Source organism: Diachasmimorpha longicaudata, chromosome 5 (assembly GCF_034640455.1).
Source record: "Diachasmimorpha longicaudata isolate KC_UGA_2023 chromosome 5, iyDiaLong2, whole genome shotgun sequence".
In the NCBI taxonomy this organism is placed as follows: Eukaryota; Metazoa; Arthropoda; class Insecta; order Hymenoptera; family Braconidae; genus Diachasmimorpha; species Diachasmimorpha longicaudata.
In genome coordinates, this window is record NC_087229.1 from 4,213,352 (window position 1) to 4,238,569 (window position 25,218).

A 25,218-nucleotide genomic window follows, 5' to 3' on the forward strand; every position below is an offset into this window, starting at 1 on the left:
CGATCCTCATATTCTCCACAACACATCAAAGAACTATAGAGAATAAAAATCATAGATGAAAAATGTTATGAACTTAATATAATCTACCTAATAAATCTCTTTGAAATTGTGTTAAATTATCTCGTTCGTCTGCTTAGATATTTGACACCTCTTCTCGGCGGAACAACACGAGAGGCCCTCTTGAAAAAGCCACGACAACAATGCAGCATCGTTTGTCCAATTTGTGACGGCTATCGACGCTCTCTATTGTCGAACTTGTGAAAAATCCGTTCGTTATTGTCCCACGCACTTCGGTGGGTCCGAGTACAAAAGAAACCGACTCATTGATTTCCAACTTCTCGCTCGTCTTCATCATTTTCTCATTCACTCCGGGATGCCAGTTAACTAGACTTTAATATCCGGAAACCTGGAAAACTTGGAAGAAGTCGATTTTTCGTCATCCCCCTCTCCTCCCCCCCTTCCTCCCTTGCCCCTCATTCAAGAAGAAGGAGAAAACAAATCATCTGAAATTGCCACCTAGCACCTCACGAGTGAAAATTGACTGGTCATCATCATGAGACGCGCCCACCAGAAATAACATAATCGATTTTGCGCAGAGTCGACCGCCAACGATGCTGCACTCACGGAAATGGCCCGCCCCCTATTTCCAGTGAAGCTGAGGATATAAAACACTGGTTCGTTGCAGGTAAACTTCATTTTTTTTCTTGTTTACTCTCTTCATTCTCATTTTTTAAAATAACTAAATAATTCCAGCGAGTTGGGGACGCCGCGGCGACTTATTTTCCCTCAAAAATCACCATCTTGGTTGAGTGTAGAGAGGGTGAGAGGGACAAGAGGGGGTAAAAAAAAAGGTCGATTCGTTACAAAGGAAAATCTCTTTAATCCACGGTGGGGCAGTTAAAACAGTCAGTGCATTTCTCCCTCCTATCATCATACGGGTGATAAAATTTTCTCGAGGGAGGTCTCGCGGAAAATACGAAAAATCACCAGGGCATAAATCGTTCTCGGTGAGAAAGGTAATGCCGCCTAGAGGCGGGAAATTATTCGGCCAATGGGATGAAATGGTAGGCGGAGTTAACCAACAATTTTCCCCCACTCGTTCCCACCGAGCGAACTCACGATTGCCGCATGTGTTTGAGCTGTCAAAGCAAGTAAGGAAGACAAAAAGCCGGGGGTCGGTGTTACGAGGGATGTCATGGCAACGAGAGGGTGAAATTTTCGTGTCACAAGAATTCAGTCTGCGACAATTTTTCAAGATTTCACTTCGTTATTTTTTTTACTTCGTTCATCCGCATTTTTATTTTTTAACTTCTTTTCTACTGGATTCGCGGATATAAAGAGCTTGCGTGACACATTGCCGTCAATTACCGGTAAATATACACGTGTACAAACTCATGTACAATGTCGATGAGGTTGAGTATTATGATAAGGAGGAAAATATGGACGATGGCACTCTACATATTATACGCGATGAATGGGAAGGGGGATGGAGGGTCATTACCGTTGGATCATTAGCGGCCGTCATCAAGTTTATACACATAACATGTTGTGTAATAAGTGATGATGGGGTGAGACACTTTGTGTCATGTGTTTTGATATTTTTTTTTCCTATTCTATTGTGTCCACATCCTGTAAAAAATTTATGAGTCCTAAACCAAAGTTCAGAGCTAATGCGTTTATCGGACGCCTCGTGGCGGAATCTTCGTCTTAAGGAAGTGACAAAGAAATCACAGGATTTTTACGTGTCTTTTGTTTCGGAATAGGTTATTTTAAACTGAATTTGAGGACAAAGTACACTTTGAAAAATATCTTGAATTTTCAGTCGAAAATAAAAACAAGTTTCCGATGATTAATTAACAGGGAAATTATGACAAAGTGGAGCCCACTATTCCAGAGTTTCCGAAAAGATAAGAATCTCACAGGAAAACAAAAATATTTTTTTCAGACGCTCGTTCTCAATTGATTTCTAATTTAATTCATTTGATTAAAAATTTCATGAAAAAGTGTTTGAGCATTTCCGTGAAATTTTCACACCATAAACTAAATTTGGAGATAAACTCACGTTTTCTTCTGTAAACTTTCTGTGGGCAGCATTAGAATTTCGATAAACAAATTTCTCCATAAGATGAATTTTAAAAAATCATTGACATGTCCCGAAAAAATAAAAGTTTTATTTGTCTGGTTCTGCTCATGTTTCCACATCTCTCACCAGCTGAAGCAGTCCTCATTTCCCAAAATGTATCGCTCGATACATGCTAAATGGCTCCTCAGCGGTAAAGATCAAAGGTAATGCCGACGGAATTCAGTGGCCAAGGTATCATAATAATTTGCTTGGGGCCTCTTCACGTGTTCAGTATTGGAATAGGGAATGCCGACGGGGGTCTTTAAACCCGACGAATCACCATCGTGCTAAATTAAAACTAAATGGATCTCTAAAATCGTTTTACTGATCTTTCTGGCTTTCCCATTGTAATCACGACAGGTATGCACTCATTCCAAATCACGCATGAGCCGAACACTGACAAGTTGTAACTCTGAAATTTTGATGTTCCTTCTCACCTCACTCATTTCACCCTACGTTAGTTTTAGGTCCAGGTGCCGAAGTCCAGGCTTCAACGACAACCGCAAGCTTGATTCAAGGTAGGATGCCAAGCCTTGGAATTCCTTAGATCAAGCTTGATTCCACGAAAATGCCGAACTAGAACTAAAATAGATCATCAAACGTAAGTACTAGTTTAAAGTTATCCAACTAGATTCCTGTAAAAAATTTCTAACTGTTCTTCAAGTTTCTTAAACAAATCATTGATGAAAAAAATCAAGTCAAATGGATGAGTAATCAAATAAATTATTAATCAGAACCAAAGTGGACTGAAAAAAACTTGACTCAGGCTCCACGTTCACGGTTGCCTTGAGCTTGACATCCAAGCGTGAACAAGATTACGTTAGCTTGATGCCAGCTTGGGACAAGCTTACCTAATTCTCAAAATACAATAAAAATACGGGTAATTAACCTACGCCCATAGTCAATTCCCACCTGGGAGGTATAGAGTCTCAGTCTCATCTCGTCTAATGCCCGGGAGCATATGTAAATATATAAAACATAGTTGACACGTGATAGATAATCAGTTTCAAAAGCTAAGAGCTCTCATTATCAGACGACCTCGATATGTTTGCTGGACACACACGTGAAGTTTATTGTCAAATAAAAATAATAAATGCCTCCCCAGGTATTTTCAACTTCTGCGTTAGGAGAGTCTCATAAAAGTTGAAAATAAAAAAATGAAATATTATTCAAAGTTCGGCGATTATTCTTCCTACTAAAAATGAATTCTCGCATGATCAAGGGGAAGGATCGCTGTGAGAACCAGTGATTTCCCCCAACCCCACAGCAAAATCTTCAATCGTGAGAGCATTTAGATGGCTTCAGAAGTGCTACGGGTAGATGTTAAGTACATCTCGTAAAAATTCCACCGAACTAGCGTCATTTTGGCCGTCGGTATCAGTGGTGAATGCTTTGGATAATAGTTGGGCGTTGACTAAAATTGTCAACGCCCATAGCAGGAGACCTGCCTCCTCTGTGGACTTTGATGTACACCGGCAACATTTCCCCACCCTTTTGGATGAAATGCGGGCCTCTTGCAACCAGGAGGGAGAGATAGGGCTGGCGTAGGCACTGACTGGAAGTGAGGCCGCGGTTCAAACCGTTTCGAGTCACTGGCTTGGACACTGTTCTCTCAATGACGTATAAACATAACTGACTTCGTCCATTATTTTCCATCATAGGAACATGGATTGACAATATTACTGAGAGCGGTGACGTGATAATTAATTTAACCAAAAACGTGAGAATTTATTAATGAAAAGAAGAAGATAATCGTGATTGTTGGAGTGATAACGGGAACGTTTGTATTGTTGAAGTGCTAATGAAAGAGTGGTAATACGTGTTAAAATAAATTCCAAGTGGAAGGTATGAAGAACTGAGGGGATGTGAAGCGAGTGGAGTGAAGGGTTCATGGTACGTTGCTACTGACTATATTCCGATGGTTCATCTGTCCAAAAATGGAAAAACGGTAAATTGTCAGGTTAAATGTGCAATCAATGCTGAATCAACATTGTCTGTAGTAGAGTGAGAAGGTCTAACAGCTTGAGCGACGGCAAATTGTTGCTGAAAATATTCTATATGACACTTGTGAATGGTGAAAATTCGAGTGCAAGCCCGGAAATCGGAGTTAGTATGTGCACAACAGAGATGACCGAGGGCTTCACAATGTCACCATCAACAGCATCATCGAGTGGAGCTAATTCGGGCTGTATTGGATCGCCAGGTAACCGTATAACATCATCGAGAAGTTCACTAGGTAGGGCAAGAGAGCCACGTGATGATGATGATGAGGATGAGATATCGGTTGGCTGTCCTAGCCCTTTGCCCCTCGTTGTTGGTGCAACGCCGCAGGACGATGATGATGAGAGACTGAGTTCATCCAGGGAGGAGTACAGCGAAAGACTGAGCCCAAGGAGTTACATTGACGATGACGAGAGGTACTCCAGAGACGGTGAATACAATTTGAGTAGACGAAGAAGTAGAACAACGAGTAGAAGTGAAGTAACGAGTCTAGGAGTTAGAGAGACTGAGGAAGCCGATGATGAGGAGAGATCGGGTAATGGTGCTGATGATTATTTCAAACCATTGAAGAGACTGAAGATGGTGCCGATACAACAGTCCGATGAGGAAGACGAACGAGATCGTGAGGCTAGTGAACGGGGTGTCAAATCATTTAGTATCATTGACATCTTGTCTCATCGACCGAAAGCTAAAATAGTGAGACCCTGGGACACCGTTGAATCTAATCATCATCACAGACATCATCCCCAACTACATCACACTTCACCTCATTCCACACCTAGGGATTTGTCACTCATGGGTATGTCGTTGGCTTCGATGTCTGGATCAATGAGTGAACCACCACTGAGCAGTTCTTCATCGTCAGGAAGGAGTTCAGTGTCTGATTCGGGTAGTCCCGATCCCCTAGCCCATCATCATCATCATCATCACCATCATTCCCTCCATCATGGATTACATCCTGGGCTTCATCATACGGCGATGCAGCAGCATTTCAAGAGAAAGTCCGGACAACAGCATGGCAATCAGGGGGGACACAGTGGTAAAAGAAGTACTGGACAGGGAAGCCCATTGGATGCACTCTTCCAAATGACCAGCAAGACGTTCGATGCTGGCGAGCACAGTCAAGGTGAGATTTCTATCTTCCCAAGTATTTCATACCCTCGTATTGTCCGGCTGTATTCAGACCGGAATAGCAACGTTACAATAGAGCGAATAAAAAACGAGATAATAAGTCACGGAGCAATCGTTTTCAACTCGTTGCAGTATGTCGTAAGCGTTAAAGAGCGCCTGTCAGTTCTGATGGGGATAATCCGACTCTACTATGAAAACGTTAATTATCCGGCAATAATGGAAAATCATTGCGGAACCGTTGTCTCGCTGAATTGCGGGAAATTATTGCCTGATATCAACTGTCATTCTGCATTAAGAATATCGCTTTATCAGCTAGAAATAAAATTACTCATGCGGTGGTAAAGAATTACTCCTAACTTTCAAAGAAAGAATTTTCAAATTTGAGTCAATACTCTTCCATTGTGACTCGTGCTTCATTTCTTATCTTTAATCTCTACAGTCTATAGTTGGTTCCTTGTCCCTGTTTTGGTCCCCACAATTTACTCTGTCGATAATAGCGGACTGTGCACACTCATCAGGAAGCGATATTTTTCGGTGGGAACTAATTCGGCACAATTCTTCAGTGTTTATGGCTACGTTACTTCACTCATCTGTCCTCCAGATTAACGCAGATTCTCTCTGATCCAATTGACACACTCATTCAACCTTCCGACATGAAAAAACCAAAAAGGTTCCCGGCCGTAAACTTACTTATCTGCGGTACGTTTGGAAATCTGTGCAAATTCAATTTGCCGCGTTTTGTGAGGATTGAAAAGTACCTCAAGGTCTTTTAATGATGATCATAAAATTCGTCAGCACTGCACTGGCCCAATGTATATTTAGGATTTTCGGAAGAGCACTCGGAGGCTTCGTAATCGACCATTGTTTATGACGGCTCTCTCGTAAAATTCTTTTTACGGCACTAGCCCTTGTACAAACACCTTCAAAAAAACTTTTCGCTCTGAATTTTCCGAATTTCATTGCGCAACCAAAATAGGGTCACCACAAACCTTTTGTTACTGGATATTTGAACAATCCTCAACGGACAGAACTGGCTAGTTTCTCACAGCATATCCGACTATGAGGTGTAATTTTAGGCCTACCTATGTGACCAAGCCATTTATTATGTGCATCTCGCCTGGCAAATGGTCGCATTAGCATGCAATGTGTGATAATATGCGTGACATTGTTTTTAAAAAATTGTCTCAATTTTACAGCGAAAATGTAATCGAAGTAAGAAAATTTTCATCTTGATCTACTAAAAACTCATAAATTCCTTTCAATTCTACTTAAAATTCGAATTTTCGCGGCAATCTCCATGATAAAATGTATTTAAAAAATACATAATGTCAGACAAAATTATATTTTTTGCAACTTTATAAATTTATAGAGGAAATATATGTGAGGCAGATGTTTTTTATATTTTTCAATGGAAATCAAGCTAATTCAGGTTATTCGTTTGTACATTTGAAAAACCATAAGTTCGTTTGTATGGAAAATCCCGACAGGCCAATTTCAACAGACGAAAAATAGATTCTTAAATACACCAGACGACTCTTGAAACTCACCCGCTGCGATTGTCGTCTGCCTGTACGTAGTCACCAACACTGTTCCCGGCACGCGTTGTCCACCATGTGTAGATAATTCATTGCACTTTTGTCCCACAAGGAAAAACTGAAAGAAAATAAGCACATGAGCCTTAGACACTAGTTTGTAGATTTCCGAAGTTTTTCTTCTTCGCATTTACCCTCAATCGGATCAGAAAAACAAACAAATTTGGAAATTGATTTAAAAAATCTTTGCTTTAGTACTTTTTCAATTGAAAGCTGCTCCATTAATTTTTTTTTCTACTCAATTTGTAAATTGAGAGTTAACAATAAAAAAAATTGAGGCGGGAATTACACTGATTCTTCTTCAACTGTAGAAATAGGTCAATTTTTTAATGACCCACAGGCCCATCCACTGGAAAATTTTATTTTAAATAAATAAATAAATTTAAAAAAGCTACACACACTTGTGAAGATCTTCTAAACACTTTTTTCTAGAATGAAATGTATTCTGCTTTTAAATTAATCTCCAGTTTGGTCATTAATTTTAGATGATGGGTTTCAACTCAAAAACGAAGTTTTTCGGTTTAGAAAACGAACGGTTAGAAACTACGATTTGCAAAATTTAGGTTTTTCTAAGCTGAGGAAAGTTTTCTCTAGAAAGGAAAAATAATGGCAGACGTTGAATAATTTCTGATTGAATATAAAGTCCAGAAGTTCACACGATAGTTCCCGATACGAGCCGTCGGCGAATAACCATCGGATTTATAACGAATATTGAATCGAATCGTTTGTAATATATTATTCAATACGTGTTCCATTACAGTTTGGTAAGATTCAAATTGGATTAGATATGGGATTGGCCAGGGGAAGTTGTGGGGATGGGTTTGAGGGTGGCCGGGGGTATGAGAAAAAAAATTGATCCTCTGATCGCGGAGGAACTGGACTCACTCCGCCGGTATACGGTAGCCTCACGTTCTCGCAATTTACTTCTGATTATTATGCTCTCTATACTTACGCGGCATGATTCGCGTACGCGCTGGATTTACATCGAGCATCGAGCATCCCCCCCATCGATTTGCGGCCAATTCAATTCCTCCCACCGACGATCGATTTTGACGCCGACAAATTTCAAGGATTTTCGGGTACACTTTTACAGATTCAAATGGAGAAAGAAAATGACGACATATGAAACCTCTTGAATTTCGGGGTTTCGGTGAGCCCTCAAGACGAGCACTGGCTGAGGGCCAGTGGCGCTGGTTGAGGGAACATGTTGTGACAGTTCAACGTATAAACAAAACATCATTGAAAAATAACGTTTGGCTCTCAAGTTGGTCGACACCGCCCGCTGTTAGAGTGGCCCATACCTTTTTCTCCAAATTTATGGGGAAATACACAGAGAGAAAAGGTCAATAAAAATTACCCACAAAGTTTGGTAATTCGGGAGCACAAAATGCTGTTCAGAAAAAAAATTAATTACCAAATGAATATTATATTAGAGAAAAATTACGGTCTGCACCAACATTTTTTTCCAATATTATGTAAAAATTCAAGTGTGATTGGGATTTTTTTGTTACATGGTACTTCCCTTCAGAATTACCAAACTGTTCGGGTATTATTTATTGAATTTTTCTGGCCGTGTAGGCGGAGGAGAAAATGCAAAAAAAAATATGGGCCAAAGAAGTGATGCAAGATGGTTTTTATCGCGAGTAATTTCCCCCTTTTCATTATAATGTGCTCCAGAAAAATTCTGATTGATTAACATTATTTTATTTTGGCAGAGAATAAATATTAGAGATGAAAAATTTTATCGGATTGATATAGACAGAGACCGGATATTATAAAAACGGAACAAATGTTATTTAACAATCAGTTGAAATAATCACCGCGCAGCGCCGCATACAATAAGAGATGAAAAAAAAAATACGAACAGAGAGACTATGATATCCCATTGCGGCAAATAATTCTCAATTAGCCATAAATCGTATCTTGCTAAGTCGTATTTATGTCAGTGTGTAGCATGGGACGGATTTATATTGGATAGCAGAGGAAGATTTATGCGAGCAATCGATCTCAGTTTGTCCTCCAATCGAATATCTCTCGGGATACCCAGTAGTTAGAGATTTTAAAGAAGCTGGGAAATCACTCCCGTGATACACACTCGCCCCATTCATCGGTTCCCCCTTCATCCGGGCAATCATTAGAAAAAGGAAGGGGAGGAGATGAGGGCGAGAGACTTTTGGTGGAGTTATTGTGGCCACCCTCGAAGACAAATAGAAATAAATTCGGTGCGGATTATTCACAAATCGGTCTCCAGAGGAACATCATCATATGTCAAACAAATTGGTTTAAATATATGTACCCATTGGGCTACAGTAAATATATAATGATGAATGCTCGAGCCAACGTCGAAGATCTGTAAGTAAAGAAATTTCAGAGATAGCATGACCCATCCCCAATCTCATTAAAACCCTCTCTCAAAAAAATGAGCGAGACATTTCTCATTACTGATTAATTTTTCTTGGTTTGCCTCCCACCCCGAAAAAAATTCCCCAAATTTTATCGATTTCTAAAGATCTTTCCCTACGATAAACCCCATTTCTGTCTTAAATTAATTCCAAATATGACAATCAACTCTGAACAATTTTTTGCAAGTTAAAGAGAAATTTCCAGACTTTAGCAAACAGACTTTTTTTCTGGAGCTTCAATCAGCATTTTCCTGAAGGTAAAGAGCCTCTGTCACCCCTTGACACTCCCCAGAATTTACCTGCAAAGACGAAGTAGTATTCACGATTCTTCTGGATCTCCTAGTCAAGCGGAAACATCAATCATCTTCACCGATGAATCTTCCCGAGTGCATGAAAGAATCATCCAATTAAACGAATTTTACGTGTCATTTTTTTCACGAACCTCTGAAATCGACATTATTGAGTTTTTTCCCTCTTGGAAGAGCCCAGAAGTTTGAAAAAAAAAATGACCACAGGCTCTCACTGCGTGCGTGTTTGCGGTGAGGGTATATTAGTGAGCAACTGTAGGTCTGCATATACGAAGACGCTGAGAATAGAGCCATAAACCTTTACGACTCAGTTTCGCTATTGTTTCGTTTAGAATTTGAAACTTCCGTTGGAAAGAGCGGCTATCTGTCCTGCATGCACTTCTTTTATATCGTTTTTTAAAGGTTTTTGAAGAGACCAAAGTGACGGAGGTGAGAGAATCCGAGGGAGAAAAGAGAGATGGCGATTGACAGAATTATATGGCCGACAAGTTGAAAGGAAAAATGGCCGGAGAATTATAAAAAAAATATACACAATTGCAAGTAAATTTCATTTGGTGGCTTGCGCACCAGTGAAATACGAGAAAAAAAAAAGTGAGGGGGAAAAAATAAAGGGGAGGTCGACCACTTTTCACATGCAAATCAAATGGGATAGGGATCGCCTCGGAGAGCTCACGGTTGTGCTTTATTATGGTGCTAATTGCCGGCAACGGGGAGAAAACACTGGATATGTCTGTACGGGTGGTGACTGAAGAAACACGTCGCTGAGAGGCGCTAACGAAAACAACTAGGGACATCTAATCCGCTTTTCTGCTGTTTAATACCACATTTTTCTTGCAACTATACACGTCCCCCATTTATTGTTTATTTTATTGTTAGCTCAATAGACATATCACACGTGCTAATGCACCCGCACATCGCGATGAGGGCTTCCTGAAAATTAGCGCAAAATTTTCCACCGATAATCAATTGACACGACGTGTACGTTAGAAAATTAATCAATTGTAACAATCCAATCAATCAGTTGTGACGGTGTTAACACGTATATTCAATTTGAAAAGCCACAATAAGTATATATAAAGATTTAATGAAGATTCACTTGACAAGTTTGTTGCATAAAAAGGAAATAAAAAGGTCTTAGACAAGTAGGTAAGGCAGTAAAATGGCTTGACTGATAGGGGTGACCCGGAGACGGTAGAAATCTAGTTTCAGACCTTGCTATTATAAATAACAATCCACCCGCAAATACAAATTTCCTCCCCCTCCCCTCCACCATATCTTTATGTATAGTTATCATTTGGTAGTGTTACGCTACTTCAAGAGCTGCTATTTGAAATGAAACTGGACTTGGGCTCTTTGAAATAAATAATGAGAAGCATTGAGCGACTCTCCCACGGGTTATAAGTTCGATGTTACACTACTTATCTTAACCCTATACATTACATATGTATAAACGTTCAGCTGTGAAATAATACAGAAAATGGCTTCATTTCACCGCTCGTCTATTGGATTTTTGCGCTCGATAACAAAATAAAATGAATTTCTTTCCACGCCCCTCGTGAATATCAATCACAAGGGCTGACCAATCAAGTACTACTCCACTTTCTGTAACGTCTCTACTTCCGAGTGGAAGTTCTATCGGTCAACAAAAACAAAAAATTTGATTTTTTGCACTTAATCCTACGAATAAAGATAACAATTCGTTTAATCACTCGAAATTATTAATTAATCAATGCGAATATTTATTTTTTACGCGGTATGACTTTGAAAAATCGACAATAATGAGCCACACGTCGATTAGCAGATGTAATTGTCCAATTAGGATTTCGGACGTTGGCAGTGGAGAGGGAGAGGGCATTTTTTGATTTTGCGATAGCTAATTGAGCTCCGGAGATGGAGGTAGCTCGGAATGTTCGGCTGGTAGGAGGACGATGATCGCTTCGAGGTGTGGGAGAAGGTAGACGAGAGGCTGAGGACCCGTGCCAAGACTAGCCCGCTTAACCCACGTCATTAACACGGGCCCTTGAAACCATCCTAAATTGGACAACAATAAATACATTCTTTTATCCACCAACATCTCCGCGAAACTCCGGCATTCCCCCATTTCCGGGACCCCGGAATTAAATTGAACGTTCAGTAAAGAATCACGAAACAATTCGCATTGTTCCACTTTTCCTAATATTTTCAATTTGCCCAATCGATCGAAGCGTTTTCGAGGGACCGCAATTTCTTTCTGAATCGAACTGAATCAGATTGAAGTGAATTTCTATTGGTTTTTCGTTACATGTACAACGAAAATCATTAGAAAGTTGAAATCGACGTATCTAGGGGTGCGGAGGGCTATATGTACGTGCATTAAGGGGGTTAACGAGACCCGGGATCATGCTACGCATTATCTTAACGAGAGATATCGAGCCGACATGAAAATCCGCGGGGATGAGACGGAGGGGAGTGCATCGTATTTCACCCCTATTCGTGCAGTTGTCGAAGGAGTGTATATCGGTGTATAGTCAGTGAGACAACCAGCCAGAGGGGCTCAAACAACTCGATAATAGCTAGGAAACCCGTGGCCCAGTAGTGGGAGAAAGATACGAAAAGGCCAGGCACACACGATCCTCATTACCGAGCGTCTGTATGAGCGTCTATGTAAAGTCGATCGTTACCGCAAACTCCTCTACCCGGGCCTTCGATATTAATTTTCAAATTATGTGTACCATCTCAACTATCGTATTGTGTATTCCGATGGTTCGTCGATGTGTGCGGTAAACTCATGGATATTTGGAAGTCAATTTGCGCACCGTTACACGGAGAGAAATATTCAGTAATAATTATGGAACTTAATTCCGCTCACCGATCTGGGCAGTGACTACACGGAATGAAATTTTAGGTAAAAATTGGACCTTCAGGGGGACAGCGAGGGACAAGGGTTGGTTTTATCACAAAAATTACCCTCCCAAGGCTAATTTTTTAAATAAAACTTGAGATAAAATGTGGTCGATTGTCATATCGTCCCACGTTTTGTCCTCTAGAGATCTAATTGTTAATTTTTAGAGGTCTAATTTTTATCCAAAATTTCTTTTCGTGTAGGAAACTTCTGGTGGCGGGAATTTTTATCGGAATTTTTAGGATACATTCAGGTAAAGAATGTGCAATGTTCCGGAAAAATTCTGTTACAATTTCGTAAGAAATTCCTTGAGTATATTTCGCGCGGAAATTGCGGAGAAGATTCACTTCCGCCATATTTCCGTCAGTCGAAGAAAATTACCGTACCGCTTAGGAAAATTTGTTGGCTGCTGAGGAAACGTTATCTTGAAATTTCAGGGTTCAGGGAAAATTGAGACGGATTTCAGCATTTCTTAAGCTGTAAAATTACGGATGGAATTTCCGAGAAAGTCTCGTGCCTGATTTCTCCTGGAAATTCAAAATTTTCACTGGCAGGATGTCCTCAAAGTTCAATGGAATTGCCTCGGAAAATTCACATGAAAATTTACAACAATCTGCTTTTTGTCATTCGATAACGTATAACATTAATCCAATCCAGAACAGTTGGCCATTAATCCTGACGTTCAACTGGAAATGGCGGTGGTGAGCGGGCGGGAGGGGGGGGGGGCGAGGAAAAACTTCCGGCTTCGTTAGCAGTCGACATATAAACCCGTGTGGCATGAATCTCGACAGGTTTTACTTATATCGATCCAGTGTGGAACGTAGACCTGTGGAAATGCAACTGCATACTCGAGGGGAAGAACGGGGCAAAATGGACACGGGGCAGAATGAGATTCAAGGGTTTAACGTTATTGAAGAGACCAGCAAATTCGACCGATAAGTTTTTAATTAATTAAATTGAATGCATTTTTCAAATAATATCTAACCGTTGTTTTGATGAATATTCAAGTTTCGACGAACAAGGGAAATGTTTAAACAATTCCCTTAATGATCAGTTTCAATATTCTAAAAATTAGTAAAGCACTTGATTTTTCCGATTAATTATTGTACGCGAAATTCGGAACAATCTGGAGAACATAGAAAACAATTGAAAATCCCTGTCTGACGATTTTCCCTTTAACTCGAATTCAGATCGTCCCTCCATAGAATTACAACCCCAGTCTCCCCGAAATTTCCCCAAACTACAACCGCTGTAATTGCAGAAGAGTCAATCATTGTTTTAAAATCCCAGCTTTTTAGCGGTATTTTATTCTGGCTCAGTCACTCCCACACCATAAGCACAGGCTGACACATTATCTTTCTCTCTCCTTCACTCCCTATCTCCCTCTCTCTCCCCCATCACACCAACGGCAGAACTGCCGTAGCCGACTCTCTCGTCTCCCAGAATCGGCCTGAAGAACGTGCCACGGCAAATCGTACGGAAAATGGGAAAGCCGGAGAGTGCGAGCCCCGGGGAGAGAGGTGACAAATGGTGAACGTCGGCACTCTGGTATGTTACAAACTGGAGTGGGATATTGCTGCGCACAGTGGGGAACGCTGTGGACCCCGGGGAAGGTGATATAAACTTTCGGCCGACGGGTAAAGTTTAGATGGACCAACTTGACACTGTGTATCACTCCGGTAAAAAAAAAAAAAAACCACCAGCTTCTCGTCCGCCCAGAGTCATCTATTATATTCGATCTGGCATGAGAAAAATGAAGGAAAAGTAATAAACTGTAATGGCAGGTATTCAACGTCAACGTTGCGACAAATGTATCGACATAGCGCGGATTTTATCTACTGAAGTTGACACCATCAGCGCACTCATAAATCGGACCATTTATTTTACGCCCCCGCTCCCTGGACTTTAACCTTTTTTTTTTCCTTCTTTATTCACCTCTCATTTTCAATCACTTTTTATTTTCCCCCGGTGATGACAGAGTATTAACTGGTACCGAGAGTCATTATTGTCTAGCGAGTCTCCATTGTTCGTGTATGAGCGAGTTAAGCGTATTTGTTGAGATTATTACTTGCCAGACGATAAAATGCAAAATTGTTAAAGTCCCCGGGAATAATTAAACGTCGTTTTTTCTAGTTTTTTTTTTCAATGCTTTTTCGTTCGTCTGGAAATCTGCTATTCACTCTGTTTTGAAACTACTTCCGTAACAAATTGGATACACGCCCCACGATTAATCCGCAGCCTCTTTCGGTGACGAAAAAATTCAACGAATTTATGGCCTGATGTTGTGTGTGAAGAGGCTGGTTGGGGGGGATGGTATTACTGGGGGATTTGAGCGAGGGTAAACTGCCCTCGGATGTGGGGAAAAGTGACAATGATAGGCTAAAATAATTGCGTGAAGTGATCAATTTTGTTTACAACCGATTAAGTTTGATGGACGGAGGGGAAATTGAAGAATTTTTACTTTAAAAAAAACGTCATAACTTTCAATAAAAATCATCAGAGGTAACAAATAGTAAATTTTACTTCATCAAGTTTTAAAAATGATTTATCTAACTTCATAAAAGTTCTTGATTTTCCCATGTGAAAATTTTAAACTACTGCCCTCTGCTAGAGCCGCAGGATTTTGTAAAAATATTTCATCCAAAATTACTATTTTGCTGAGAAAATGAAATGTTTAATGTTATCTGTCGTCGGGATAATTTAACGGGCGATGATCAGGAACTTGTGTCCCATCATCTCGAGTAGGAGGAGTTCTGGCTTTTAATCACAGAGATAGATGCCACCGGTCGGCGCCTTTTGAACGTCTCCTTATCTAGCGTCTGGTTTTTAGCCTTCTAATTCGTTCAAAAGTATCTCTCGAGATACAAAATCATTTTTGTAGGAATTACTGTGACGTGTTCCTAAATTGTTAGACGAGAACCTCACTAAAAAGGAACTTGCATGAAACCCATTTTTCAAACATTTTTAAATCCCCGGAAGCCCTGCAATCAATAAACCACTACAAATTTTTAAAAATCGGCAAAAAGCGTGATGGGTATTTTACAATAAGTGATTAACAATCCATTGATTTAAAACACTTACGAAAACTCCAGTGAGTTGACGTGACCGGCAATTGTCGCGTTTCAATATAAAAATTTTCTATTATAGGAGAAATGAAAGAAAGATAACAATGAAATAATAAATTCTATCCGCCCGATTGATTGAATTTAATTTAATCGTAGAACATGAATGGAGGAAAAATAAATTAATGCGATAGAATCCAATGATAATAATAATGATGATGATGATGATAGTAACACCAAAGCAAATTAAATTGCCGTACATAAACATGCGTGGCTGCGACCACTTCAACTAAAATTCCACCGAGGCCCAAATGGAATTAAGCTGTTTACAGCATTCCCGGCTCGACGAGGGATTTGTGTCGTCTCGAAAATTTGCTCCTTTTTTCCCTTGCCGACAGTTGACAAAATAAAAATCCCTAAAGAAATAAAAAAATGAAAGGGAGAGAGAGAAAGGGAATAATGAAATCATCGCCCTGAGCTAATCGAAATGCATGTAGTCTTTGGGTGTTAAGACCACCTGCAAAAACGATTCATCAAAAATTTCGATCAGACACGCGTTTTAACGCCTTCGGGGTGTCCAGTCTCGTGGAAATTGACACCTGCCAACAGTGCTAATCGAGCGGAGTAGCTTTGTCTGGGCATTCCGATGAAATCGAATGGAAAACTGATACGGATTTGCCGATTTTCGGCACCCGACTCGCCGCCTTGAGTGTTGACCCTTCGAAAATATTTCCGGATGAGGAGATAACACCGTGTACATGCGATGATACAAATGTTCGATGTATTGTACATCTAATCTCTCCCGTAATTGACTAGTATGTTCGATGGCAGAAAATTTTCCGCGATTTTTACGTTAAAATTCGGAAAGTTTTACAAAACGTTTCCGTATTTTAATCACAATCGTTTTGCTCTGTAAACAAAAAACTCCACGAATATATTCAATTAATAATAATTCAAGTGCTGTGAACCGCGAAATGGCCAGGGGTTGAAATTTCAGTACGAAGAAAGTGAATTAAAATCGAATTAGACTAATACATGTTGATGCAGCTGTCAAAAGGTCTGAATACTACTGCACGCGCCCGATCTTGTGATTCCTCCCCTAGTCGTCATAGTGAGAAAATTCGTTCTACAATTTCTCCGAAAAAATCTGAAAATTTTTCGTAATCACTTATCAACATGGCATTTTCATGCAGCTTTTATAATAGTATTTTTTAAAATTAATACCGCACAACAAAACGTGTAATTCAATTGATTAATTTATTTCAGATTGAAATGCGAAATAATAATTTCTGGGTACAATAAATCGAGTAAGATAATTAAGCTCGTCACGAATTAACAAAAATGAGGAGAATATGCCATCGCTAATTAGAGTACGTCTCTTCTGTAGTGTGTTTTGCGTCGTTTAATGTCTCGCCACGACGGAGAGAGACAAAAATAAAAGGGAAGAAAGCCTCCTTGTGACAAAACGAGAGGGTCTTGAAAAACGAAATGTGAGAAAAAAACGACCTGCGCTTAGGAAAAGATGATGAGGTTGAAATTCAGAGAGCTGACATGAAAAGGAGTCCATTTGTTTTATACGCTGAAACATCGTTGTCAAAGAGGTACAACCGGACGTCTACATCAAAGCAAGTAAAACATTAAGTGTGCAGTGACAAAACCCCTTGTATCGGTGCGTGTTGAAACACAAATTAAGTGGATCGTAGGATTGCCCATTAAGAAGTTGCTCTCGAGGGGTGAAAAGAGAAATTCTATTAAAACTAGTCCCTAATTTTCTAGTCTATCTTACATTTCGTATCAATTCTCCAGATCTACGGAAATGTGTTCAGGGGAGTTTGAGACCGAAAATATGGGCGGGGAGAACAGGTGTTGGGCAATTGTTCGAATACTCAAATTATGGTCATCAATTTTCCAGGCAAAACTACCGTTTCATGTATCAAATCTTGAAATTTTGAGTAATTACACAGGACTTCCATTGAAATTCTTATTACTAGATTGAAATTTTTCAATTATTCAAAGAAACTAGACAATTATCAACAGTCATGAAAATCCAAGCAATCTCTCACTGACATTTTAATGTATCCAAAATTCGATGATCATCACGTAACATTTTATTGAGGGCCAAACCACCACAAATTTAAATGCCTGTGTCATTTAAATTCCCAAAAACAAAATCCGATACTATAATTTAATTACCTCAAACACATTATGTGCGTGTGGAGTCGAAAAATTCGCATAACTCAAATGATTATTTCCGCGAACGTCTGAGTAGCCAGATAATACATCGCAGTTTATCAGTCACGTCTTGTAGGCCCCCAATTCCCGCAAAAATAAATTAATCTTATGTAGGTGTCTCGCATTACTCACGAGTTTCTGAAAGCTGTTTGACATCACGGCGTGCGACGGAATGTACGAGGTGACAAGGAGAATCAGTCGATCCTCCTGGGAATTGTGTGGCGCCTAGCTGTGATGAGTGATAAAAAGAAGGAGGAAAATATTCAGTGGCTTTCAATTGCACTAGCGATGACATCGTGACTAATGATCCTGAGACTCCGAGGATACGCACTGTCACTCGTCGGTTGTTGGATTTCGAAAGAATTTTATTATTCGCTGTAGGTCGAATTTTTTCATCAACTCACTTGTTGGAAATATCCCCCCTCCCCCGGAGTTATTTCTAGCATCTCCGACAGATGGCAATTTATGAGGTGCTTTCTTTTTATCGGTGAAGTGAGAAAAATTAAATAGGCCCACGCGGTAAAATTTAATTGAGGCATCCGGGTGCATCGAGCATTAGTTATTGATCATAAAATTAGAGGGATACGTTCAGCAGGCGTTAGAAATGCCACGTCAGGTGCTCGATTCCAAATGGGAGGCTCGAGTTGAGTCATTTGGAAAAATTCGGTTACATCCAATCTAGAGGTGTTGCGGGGACCACCCATTGGGCGTTGGAAAGCCTCAATTTTCTATCCCTTTTGCCCTCTGCTGGCTCCATCAGTTTGTCTTTGTCTTAAACTGTAATAACCCTCGTACCAGGTGGCACACGGCTCTCGTCCTCTCACCCGACACCCCGGGAAGTCCTAATGAAGACGAATCTCACCTCGAAAAATGACCACCAAATTCACTTCCTGGCAATTCAATTTCAACACAATGCGATAAGAATCCCTCCAGTTTATCTCTGTCGGGATGTGAGAGATTTTCTAGGGACTTTGGAATAGGATACGAAAGAATCATGGAAATCGCAGGGAATTGGCGCTAAAAGATCATTATTGACTGAAGAAATTTGCATTTGTCGGCGTGAGCCTTTCATGGACGATATATTAGGGCATCAGATGAGATCGCTATCTCCCTCTTCCCTGCGAAAATATGTTAATTAATTTCCGCAGAACTCCCAAAAAGTGTTGAAGGTTCCCTGAACATTACCCAGCAATTGCAATTGAATTCTCAATCTCGTGAATGTCAATTCACTCGAAAATCAAATCTTTCACGTAACCTCTCATTCGAGTTGAAAAATGAAAATTTCGTTCAGATGATTGATTGTTATAAATTACAAATCTCTTAAATCTGTTCAATTGTTCAAGCCAACCATTAGCGAATTTTTCACCCTCTCCAGTATTTATATTCTATTATTCAGCAATCGACCCCATTGGTATTTTCTTATCACAAACCGATCAGCTATTCCCTCGAGAATAGTAGTGTATAGGTCTGACATCAATACACACAGCACGAACATTATCACAATGGGTTATTTGAAGAGCAGACAGTCCGAAGACGTCACTCCTCTTGGCCTTACACACAACAACTTATGTAAAAAAATATCGATCAAACCAAAAGCCGTCTCTATATTCCGGAAAAGATGTCCCGCGCGATTGTAAGCCTCCCTTATCCATATTGATTTCCGTAGTGCTGAAGTGAATAGTGCGAAAAAAGCTTTGTGTACATTCACAATCATTCGGCCAAAAAAAAGACTCATCATTCGCCTAACGCCGGACTTATCGTTTTATTATTGTTCCACCAAAATGGGATTCAACTCCTCATCTACTTGATTCACATTAATATTTGACTCCATTCAACGTGTTACGATAATTAAAATCCTTTCGTATGTTAGGAAATAGTGAACTCGACTCAAATCCCGCAGTTAAGTCAGAAAATTACTTGATTGAAGTCAAGTAGAGTTTGAATCAGACCGCGAAATCGTTTTGAATGACGAATATAACAGGATTTGTATCAAATGGTTGAGACTTGGATCAAGAGACAAGTCGTTGTGGTTGATTTCGATCGTGAGGGTTTTCTAGGTGTTATATGGAGTATATCAAATCCTCGTAAACTCAAATAGATCCTAATATATCCAAATAGCCTCGACGATGAGCCAGCATACAAAGGTTAGGATTGAAGAGAACCAGATATTCGACTTGAGAAGCTAGCCACCATGAAGACACAATCGTGAAGCGAAAATCAAGACGATAAATCTCTGACGTGGTATGCCTGTAGGGCTAAACGACTAAATAAGTGTTCCAATTTCAAAATTACCCGCTAAACGATTTGTGGCCCAGCAGAAAATATATCGTTGACATGTGGCCAAAGGTCCCCACTGCGCTTCCAGCCTCGGGGTTGGGTATCAGTGGATAGGGAGATAGACGGCGAGAGGAGAAAAACAAGCGAAAAGGGAGTCGAGGGCAGGAATTGGCTCCTGGGGAACGCCACCAACAAGAAATGTATGTGCTGTCTTTCTTTTACACCCAAGAGTCAACCGAGTGTGGAGACAAATGGTTGTCTTCTCTCCCTTGTGCGACCTTCTTGGACAAAATTGCCTCGTGATGCTGCCCAATTCAGGCGTGTCAATTTTCACTCGAGTGTCCGCTCATCTTCCGGGTGTTCCAACTCGAAAGTAATGATAGACGTAAAAAATTTACATTTTTTTTTTCTTTTCAACTTTCAACGTTATTAGCGTTTCTGTGCGCATAAACTCATTCATACGGAGTTTTTACGGTTCAGTGAAAGGTAACATTAGATGCAATGGTGAAAGAAAAGTTGGGTATTAGATTGAAACGTAATCAGATAATTAAATTCATTGTTCCATTGAAGTAGAAACAATGATAATTTTCAGTCGGTGGGTAATAAATATCTATGGGTATGCGATTTCGCTCGTTTTGCACTGTCAAGCGTGCAGTGAAAGAGCAATTTTTAAGTATACGAAAATGAGCTAACGAGAACCCGTTAGCAAATCGTTTCTATAAAAGGGCGTACGTACGTGCATTTATGTTGTCTCATTTTTTTTATCCTCGAATCGCTGGTGCGTTACGAATTGCCTGTGAGTAATTCGACTGAAACGAAAATGGCGCTCATGCTGGATTGTAATTGAATAGTTCAAATTTGTCTTCCTATGAATGAAATAAAAAAAAAACCAAATGGAATATTGCTCTCGTATTGCGTACTGTGTAATTATTTTTGCTGATAAATTAGCAATGTACTTCCGAGTGGTAATTTTGAATATCATTTCTTTTTACGACCCGCAATTTATTGTTTATTTAACCGTATTAACTTGAATAATATTTCGGTATCACTAAATTTTAGAAATTCCAATCAATTGAATACCATTACGATCAGCGTTATCATTATTAATCATCGCTCAACGATTGTCTATTGTTTTCAACTATAGTCAGACAACAATTAAAATTAAATTGTTATGGACGAAAATGACAGTCATTTAAGCTGGAGATAAAAACAAAAAACCTATATTTACAGTTAGAGCGGTCATGGGAAAAATTCAATTCCCCTTCGGTCGGTTTAATTTCTGAATATGTTGTACTTCATCATAAATCTTAATAGCCATTGTGGTATCTATCCGTTTAATTGAATAATTAAAATTTCTCTTCACTTTACGGCCAACCCGAGGCATGAAAATTTCCACCGATTGAGGGAAAATCCTCCAAATGAAACAACAGATTAAATCGCAAAGTGATAAAGGTACCACCGGTCTTCTAAATACAAATCACTAGGGAAACTTGTATGCTGTGGCACGATACTGGCGGCAGATTCATAAACATCAAACGAATTAAATCTCCACGGAGACTCTGACCGCAGAAACTAATATCTCAGCGTCTCAGCGACCATCACTGCATCCTTTTTCATCCCACGGTTGATAGCGTATGGCTTTTTCCCTCATTCAGAGTCACCATCTCCCTCGTTCTTTGGCGAATAGTTGCACTACACTGTGAGCAAGAGAGACAGTGAGAAACGAATACAGGGAATGATCTCCCTCATCCCGGCTTCTCTTCCTCATGCTGGTCTACCTGTTAATAGTCGCGCGGCAAAATGGTGGCTCTTTTGCCGGTTTGATACCAGAGAGAAGGAGAAGAACTCGATGCGAGCTCGTTCGATTACTCTTGGCTTTTGTTGGCCAACACAAAGCAACCAAAATTTTATAGCCTAGGTGGATACGAGGGACGAGAAAAAGTTGGTCAGGTGCATTATGCAAGGGACTCGCTTGCTTGAGGATGATAATAAACAGAGTGACAAAGGAACAATCCGATACGCACGGCCCTCAATCATTCGATAGTTTCCATGACGCTGTGGTCTCGAATCGTTATCCTTATTACGTCGGCTCAGGTGTATCGTTCGATCAAAAATTTACGGGCCCATGGATTTTTCATACTGCTGTTGGTTTACATCGAAACGGAAATTTTCCGCAACTGTCGTGTCGTTTTTACGTGGAATTATGGAGTTTATCGCAGTCGCTCGTAAACAAATTACGATACGTGGAACGAAATTTACGATAAAAATTACATCTGTGGAGGATGAAACGTGGGAAAAAATGACATTTAACTGCATTGTAGGGTAAATTTTGGAGGGAAAATTAACCGTAGGGTTCTCATTTTTGCGATAGAACTGACGTTCATTCGAGGATCTTAATTTTTAAGCAAAATTTCATTCCCTGTCTCGTCCCTTCATGTGTTTATGCATTAGCGCATTTTATAATATTCCCGAATACGTCGACAATATAGAGAAAATGGTAGGATTATCACCATCGCATGCGTAAATAACCACTTGGAAATGGCTTTGGTTTTTACGATTGTCTTACGCTATCCCAGATTTATTATGTAGGTTTTTAATACGTCAAAAAAATTGAGAAATTTAATGTGACAAAATTCTGCTAAATTGCACTGAAAGAAAGGCATCAGCGTAGTTGCCCTCGATGTGGGCCCTCACTGATGAATCATATACACCACTTGATCCTGAACAATCTTCATAATACTTTATAAGCCCGAAAAAGGTGAATATAATTTTTGGTAGGGAATGTACACGCGGGTTGTGCAGGTGTGACCGATGGCGGCGGCCTTTGATCCACCAAACGACGCGGCTACTTTGTCCAAGAGTGCACCTCTCCTCGTTTCGTTATAAACATTTCTCTCTTCTCACCATTTTGTTTCAACTCTACTGTCTCAAACCGATTACACTTCTCCGCATGCAACACCATCACAAGCACAAAATAGCAAGATCCACTGACATCAAACGTCGGTTTTCCAAGCCATGATATTCCATCCAAGATCGTGAAAATTGCCGAGAATTCTTTGAAATTCTGCGCTTTCATGTGACTTTAACATGGACATTGCGAGATGTATGATTTGTGGTTGGTTTTACACACCTCCAAGACGTAAACCGGCTGTACACAGGAAGCTAATAATTTTCATCTTATCTGTTACAGAACAAGCGAATCACCTGAACCTGTTCAACAATCGACAACAACCGAAGAAGAAGCGCAAGAGTAGAACAGCATTTACGAATCAGCAAATTTTCGAGCTGGAGAAGAGATTTTTGTACCAGAAATATCTGAGCCCCGCGGATAGGGATGAAATAGCCGCACAATTGGGCTTAAGTAATGCCCAAGTGATAACGTGGTTCCAAAATAGAAGGGCCAAATTGAAAAGAGACATGGAGGAACTGAAAAAGGACGTACAGACTGTCAATCCAATGATGGTAGCACAACATCACAAAACATTTTTGGAAAATGTTCAGGATCTTGGAATACTGAAGAAACGCCCATTGCCGAGTTCCATAGATGAAAAATCTTAAAAATTATTTGAAAGTGATTATTAAAATTAATTATGAGACAATGACGTCTCACTTCTGCCAGTAAAAACTGCATCGGGCGTGATGATTATCATATTGTGAATACATAACAAAGATTAACTTCAAGTCTGCACAGTCGGCTGCGCCGTTGCAACGAGACATTAATGTAAAAAATTTTTAATTATGTATTATAATGTAATTTATTAAAAAAAAACGAAGACAACTTCAAATCAATAATTAACTTATTAGCAATTTTACTGTTGAAAATCGTAAATTATAAAAACCCTGATGTTCACCGAAAGAATTGTTTTTTTGAGTGTGAATCAAAATCAAGTGTACATATTCTGTAAATAATTAATGTATCGAAGATAACGAAAAAAAAAGTGAAAACAAAAAAAAGTATTTCATTAGTCAGATTTTCTGATAATTATGTAACGTATTAATGCAATTCATTCGTAATATACGATTTGATTGAAGAATTATAAAAGAATAGATGGGACACTGCGCAATATATCCTGATAATCGTCAGTTTCAATTAGATGCTTTTTTGTCAAATCTTTTTCAAAGATAAAGAAAAAACTTTATGAAAGACAAAATAAACTGGCTTGTAATTTTCTTTTTCTTGAAAAAACCACAAAAACAAATAAAAGAAAACCAAGTTATAAAATATGTACAACAATTCCGAGAAGAAATAAATGAAGATACGGTAAATTATAAACATCCAGGTCGATTAATAATTTGTAGTATATATATTTAGAGCAGCATATATATATATGTATTATACATATGTATATGTATACCTGCAATTGTCCGAAGTGTGATTTCGTGGATAATGACGCGTTAATGACAAAAGAAAAAAAATCCGAAGTAAAAAAAGATAAAATACATCAGTCGAACGACAGAGAAACACGCGAGGCGATTATTTCATCCTCGAAATAACGCTTATGGTGTGGTGTAGTGGTGTGAAGAGAGCCTACGTTCTGGGAATCCCACAAGCTTTTAAAACGACCTGCTCTGGGTTGCGATGTTTTTCAGCTATTTTGTGAATTCAGTTCGAGCTTTACGCTGGAGGTAAATTTTACGCAACTAAAATGCATCTGGAGTATAGCATATTGGGGCAAATGTCTCGACTGACATAACATCAGTTACCGGATGTTACTGATGCAAATTTCGGGAAACACGCCTTCCGCATTGCCGGAAACACAAATTACGATATTTCAAATCGAAATGAAATGCAAAAAGTGCGGGACGGAAGTCCAAGTTTGAACGATGAGCTTGAGTTTGGTTCGATCCGGGATCATGCGCCCTGGAAATCCGAGTTTTTCGATCAATCTCGATTCCATGGAGACACCTAAGTAAAATCCAGTGTGCTGGGTTTATTAAATAAATAAATGAAATGACCAAACTAGTGATGAAAAGCGTGGACTAGTGTCAAAAGGGCCAAAGTTCAATTAATATTCAATTTCCCCCTGGAAATGCAAAGAAAAAAAACATAGCCGACAATTATGGTCCCCCATCAATACAATACAGTACAATTGTCAACAATTATCGTCCCTAGGGTATTGTTTTATTTGTCATATCGTCTTGGCAAAGTGCAAGGGACGTAAATGAGATGTGTAAGTATAGCATTTACCCTTCTTGCACTTCACCACGAC

General features: G+C 39.6%; 1 protein-coding gene and 1 long non-coding RNA gene across 2 annotated transcripts; both read left to right on the forward strand.

Annotated features, from left to right (window-relative positions):
- Window positions 1-235: 235 nt before the first annotated feature.
- LOC135162982 (uncharacterized) lies at window positions 236-3,043 on the forward strand. Its single transcript, XR_010299049.1, has 4 exons — window positions 236-685; window positions 2,213-2,482; window positions 2,584-2,723; window positions 2,857-3,043. It is a non-coding gene; the product is annotated as an uncharacterized LOC135162982 (long non-coding RNA).
- A 591-nt stretch (window positions 3,044-3,634) lies between these two features.
- LOC135162978 (LIM domain-containing protein A-like) lies at window positions 3,635-24,281 on the forward strand. Its single transcript, XM_064122014.1, has 3 exons — window positions 3,635-4,015; window positions 4,123-5,249; window positions 23,199-24,281. The coding sequence occupies exons 2-3, from the start codon at window positions 4,181-4,183 to the stop codon at window positions 23,564-23,566; spliced, it is 1,437 nt and encodes a 478-aa protein (XP_063978084.1). The 5' UTR covers window positions 3,635-4,015; window positions 4,123-4,180; the 3' UTR covers window positions 23,567-24,281.
- The last annotated feature ends 937 nt before the right edge of the window (window positions 24,282-25,218 follow it).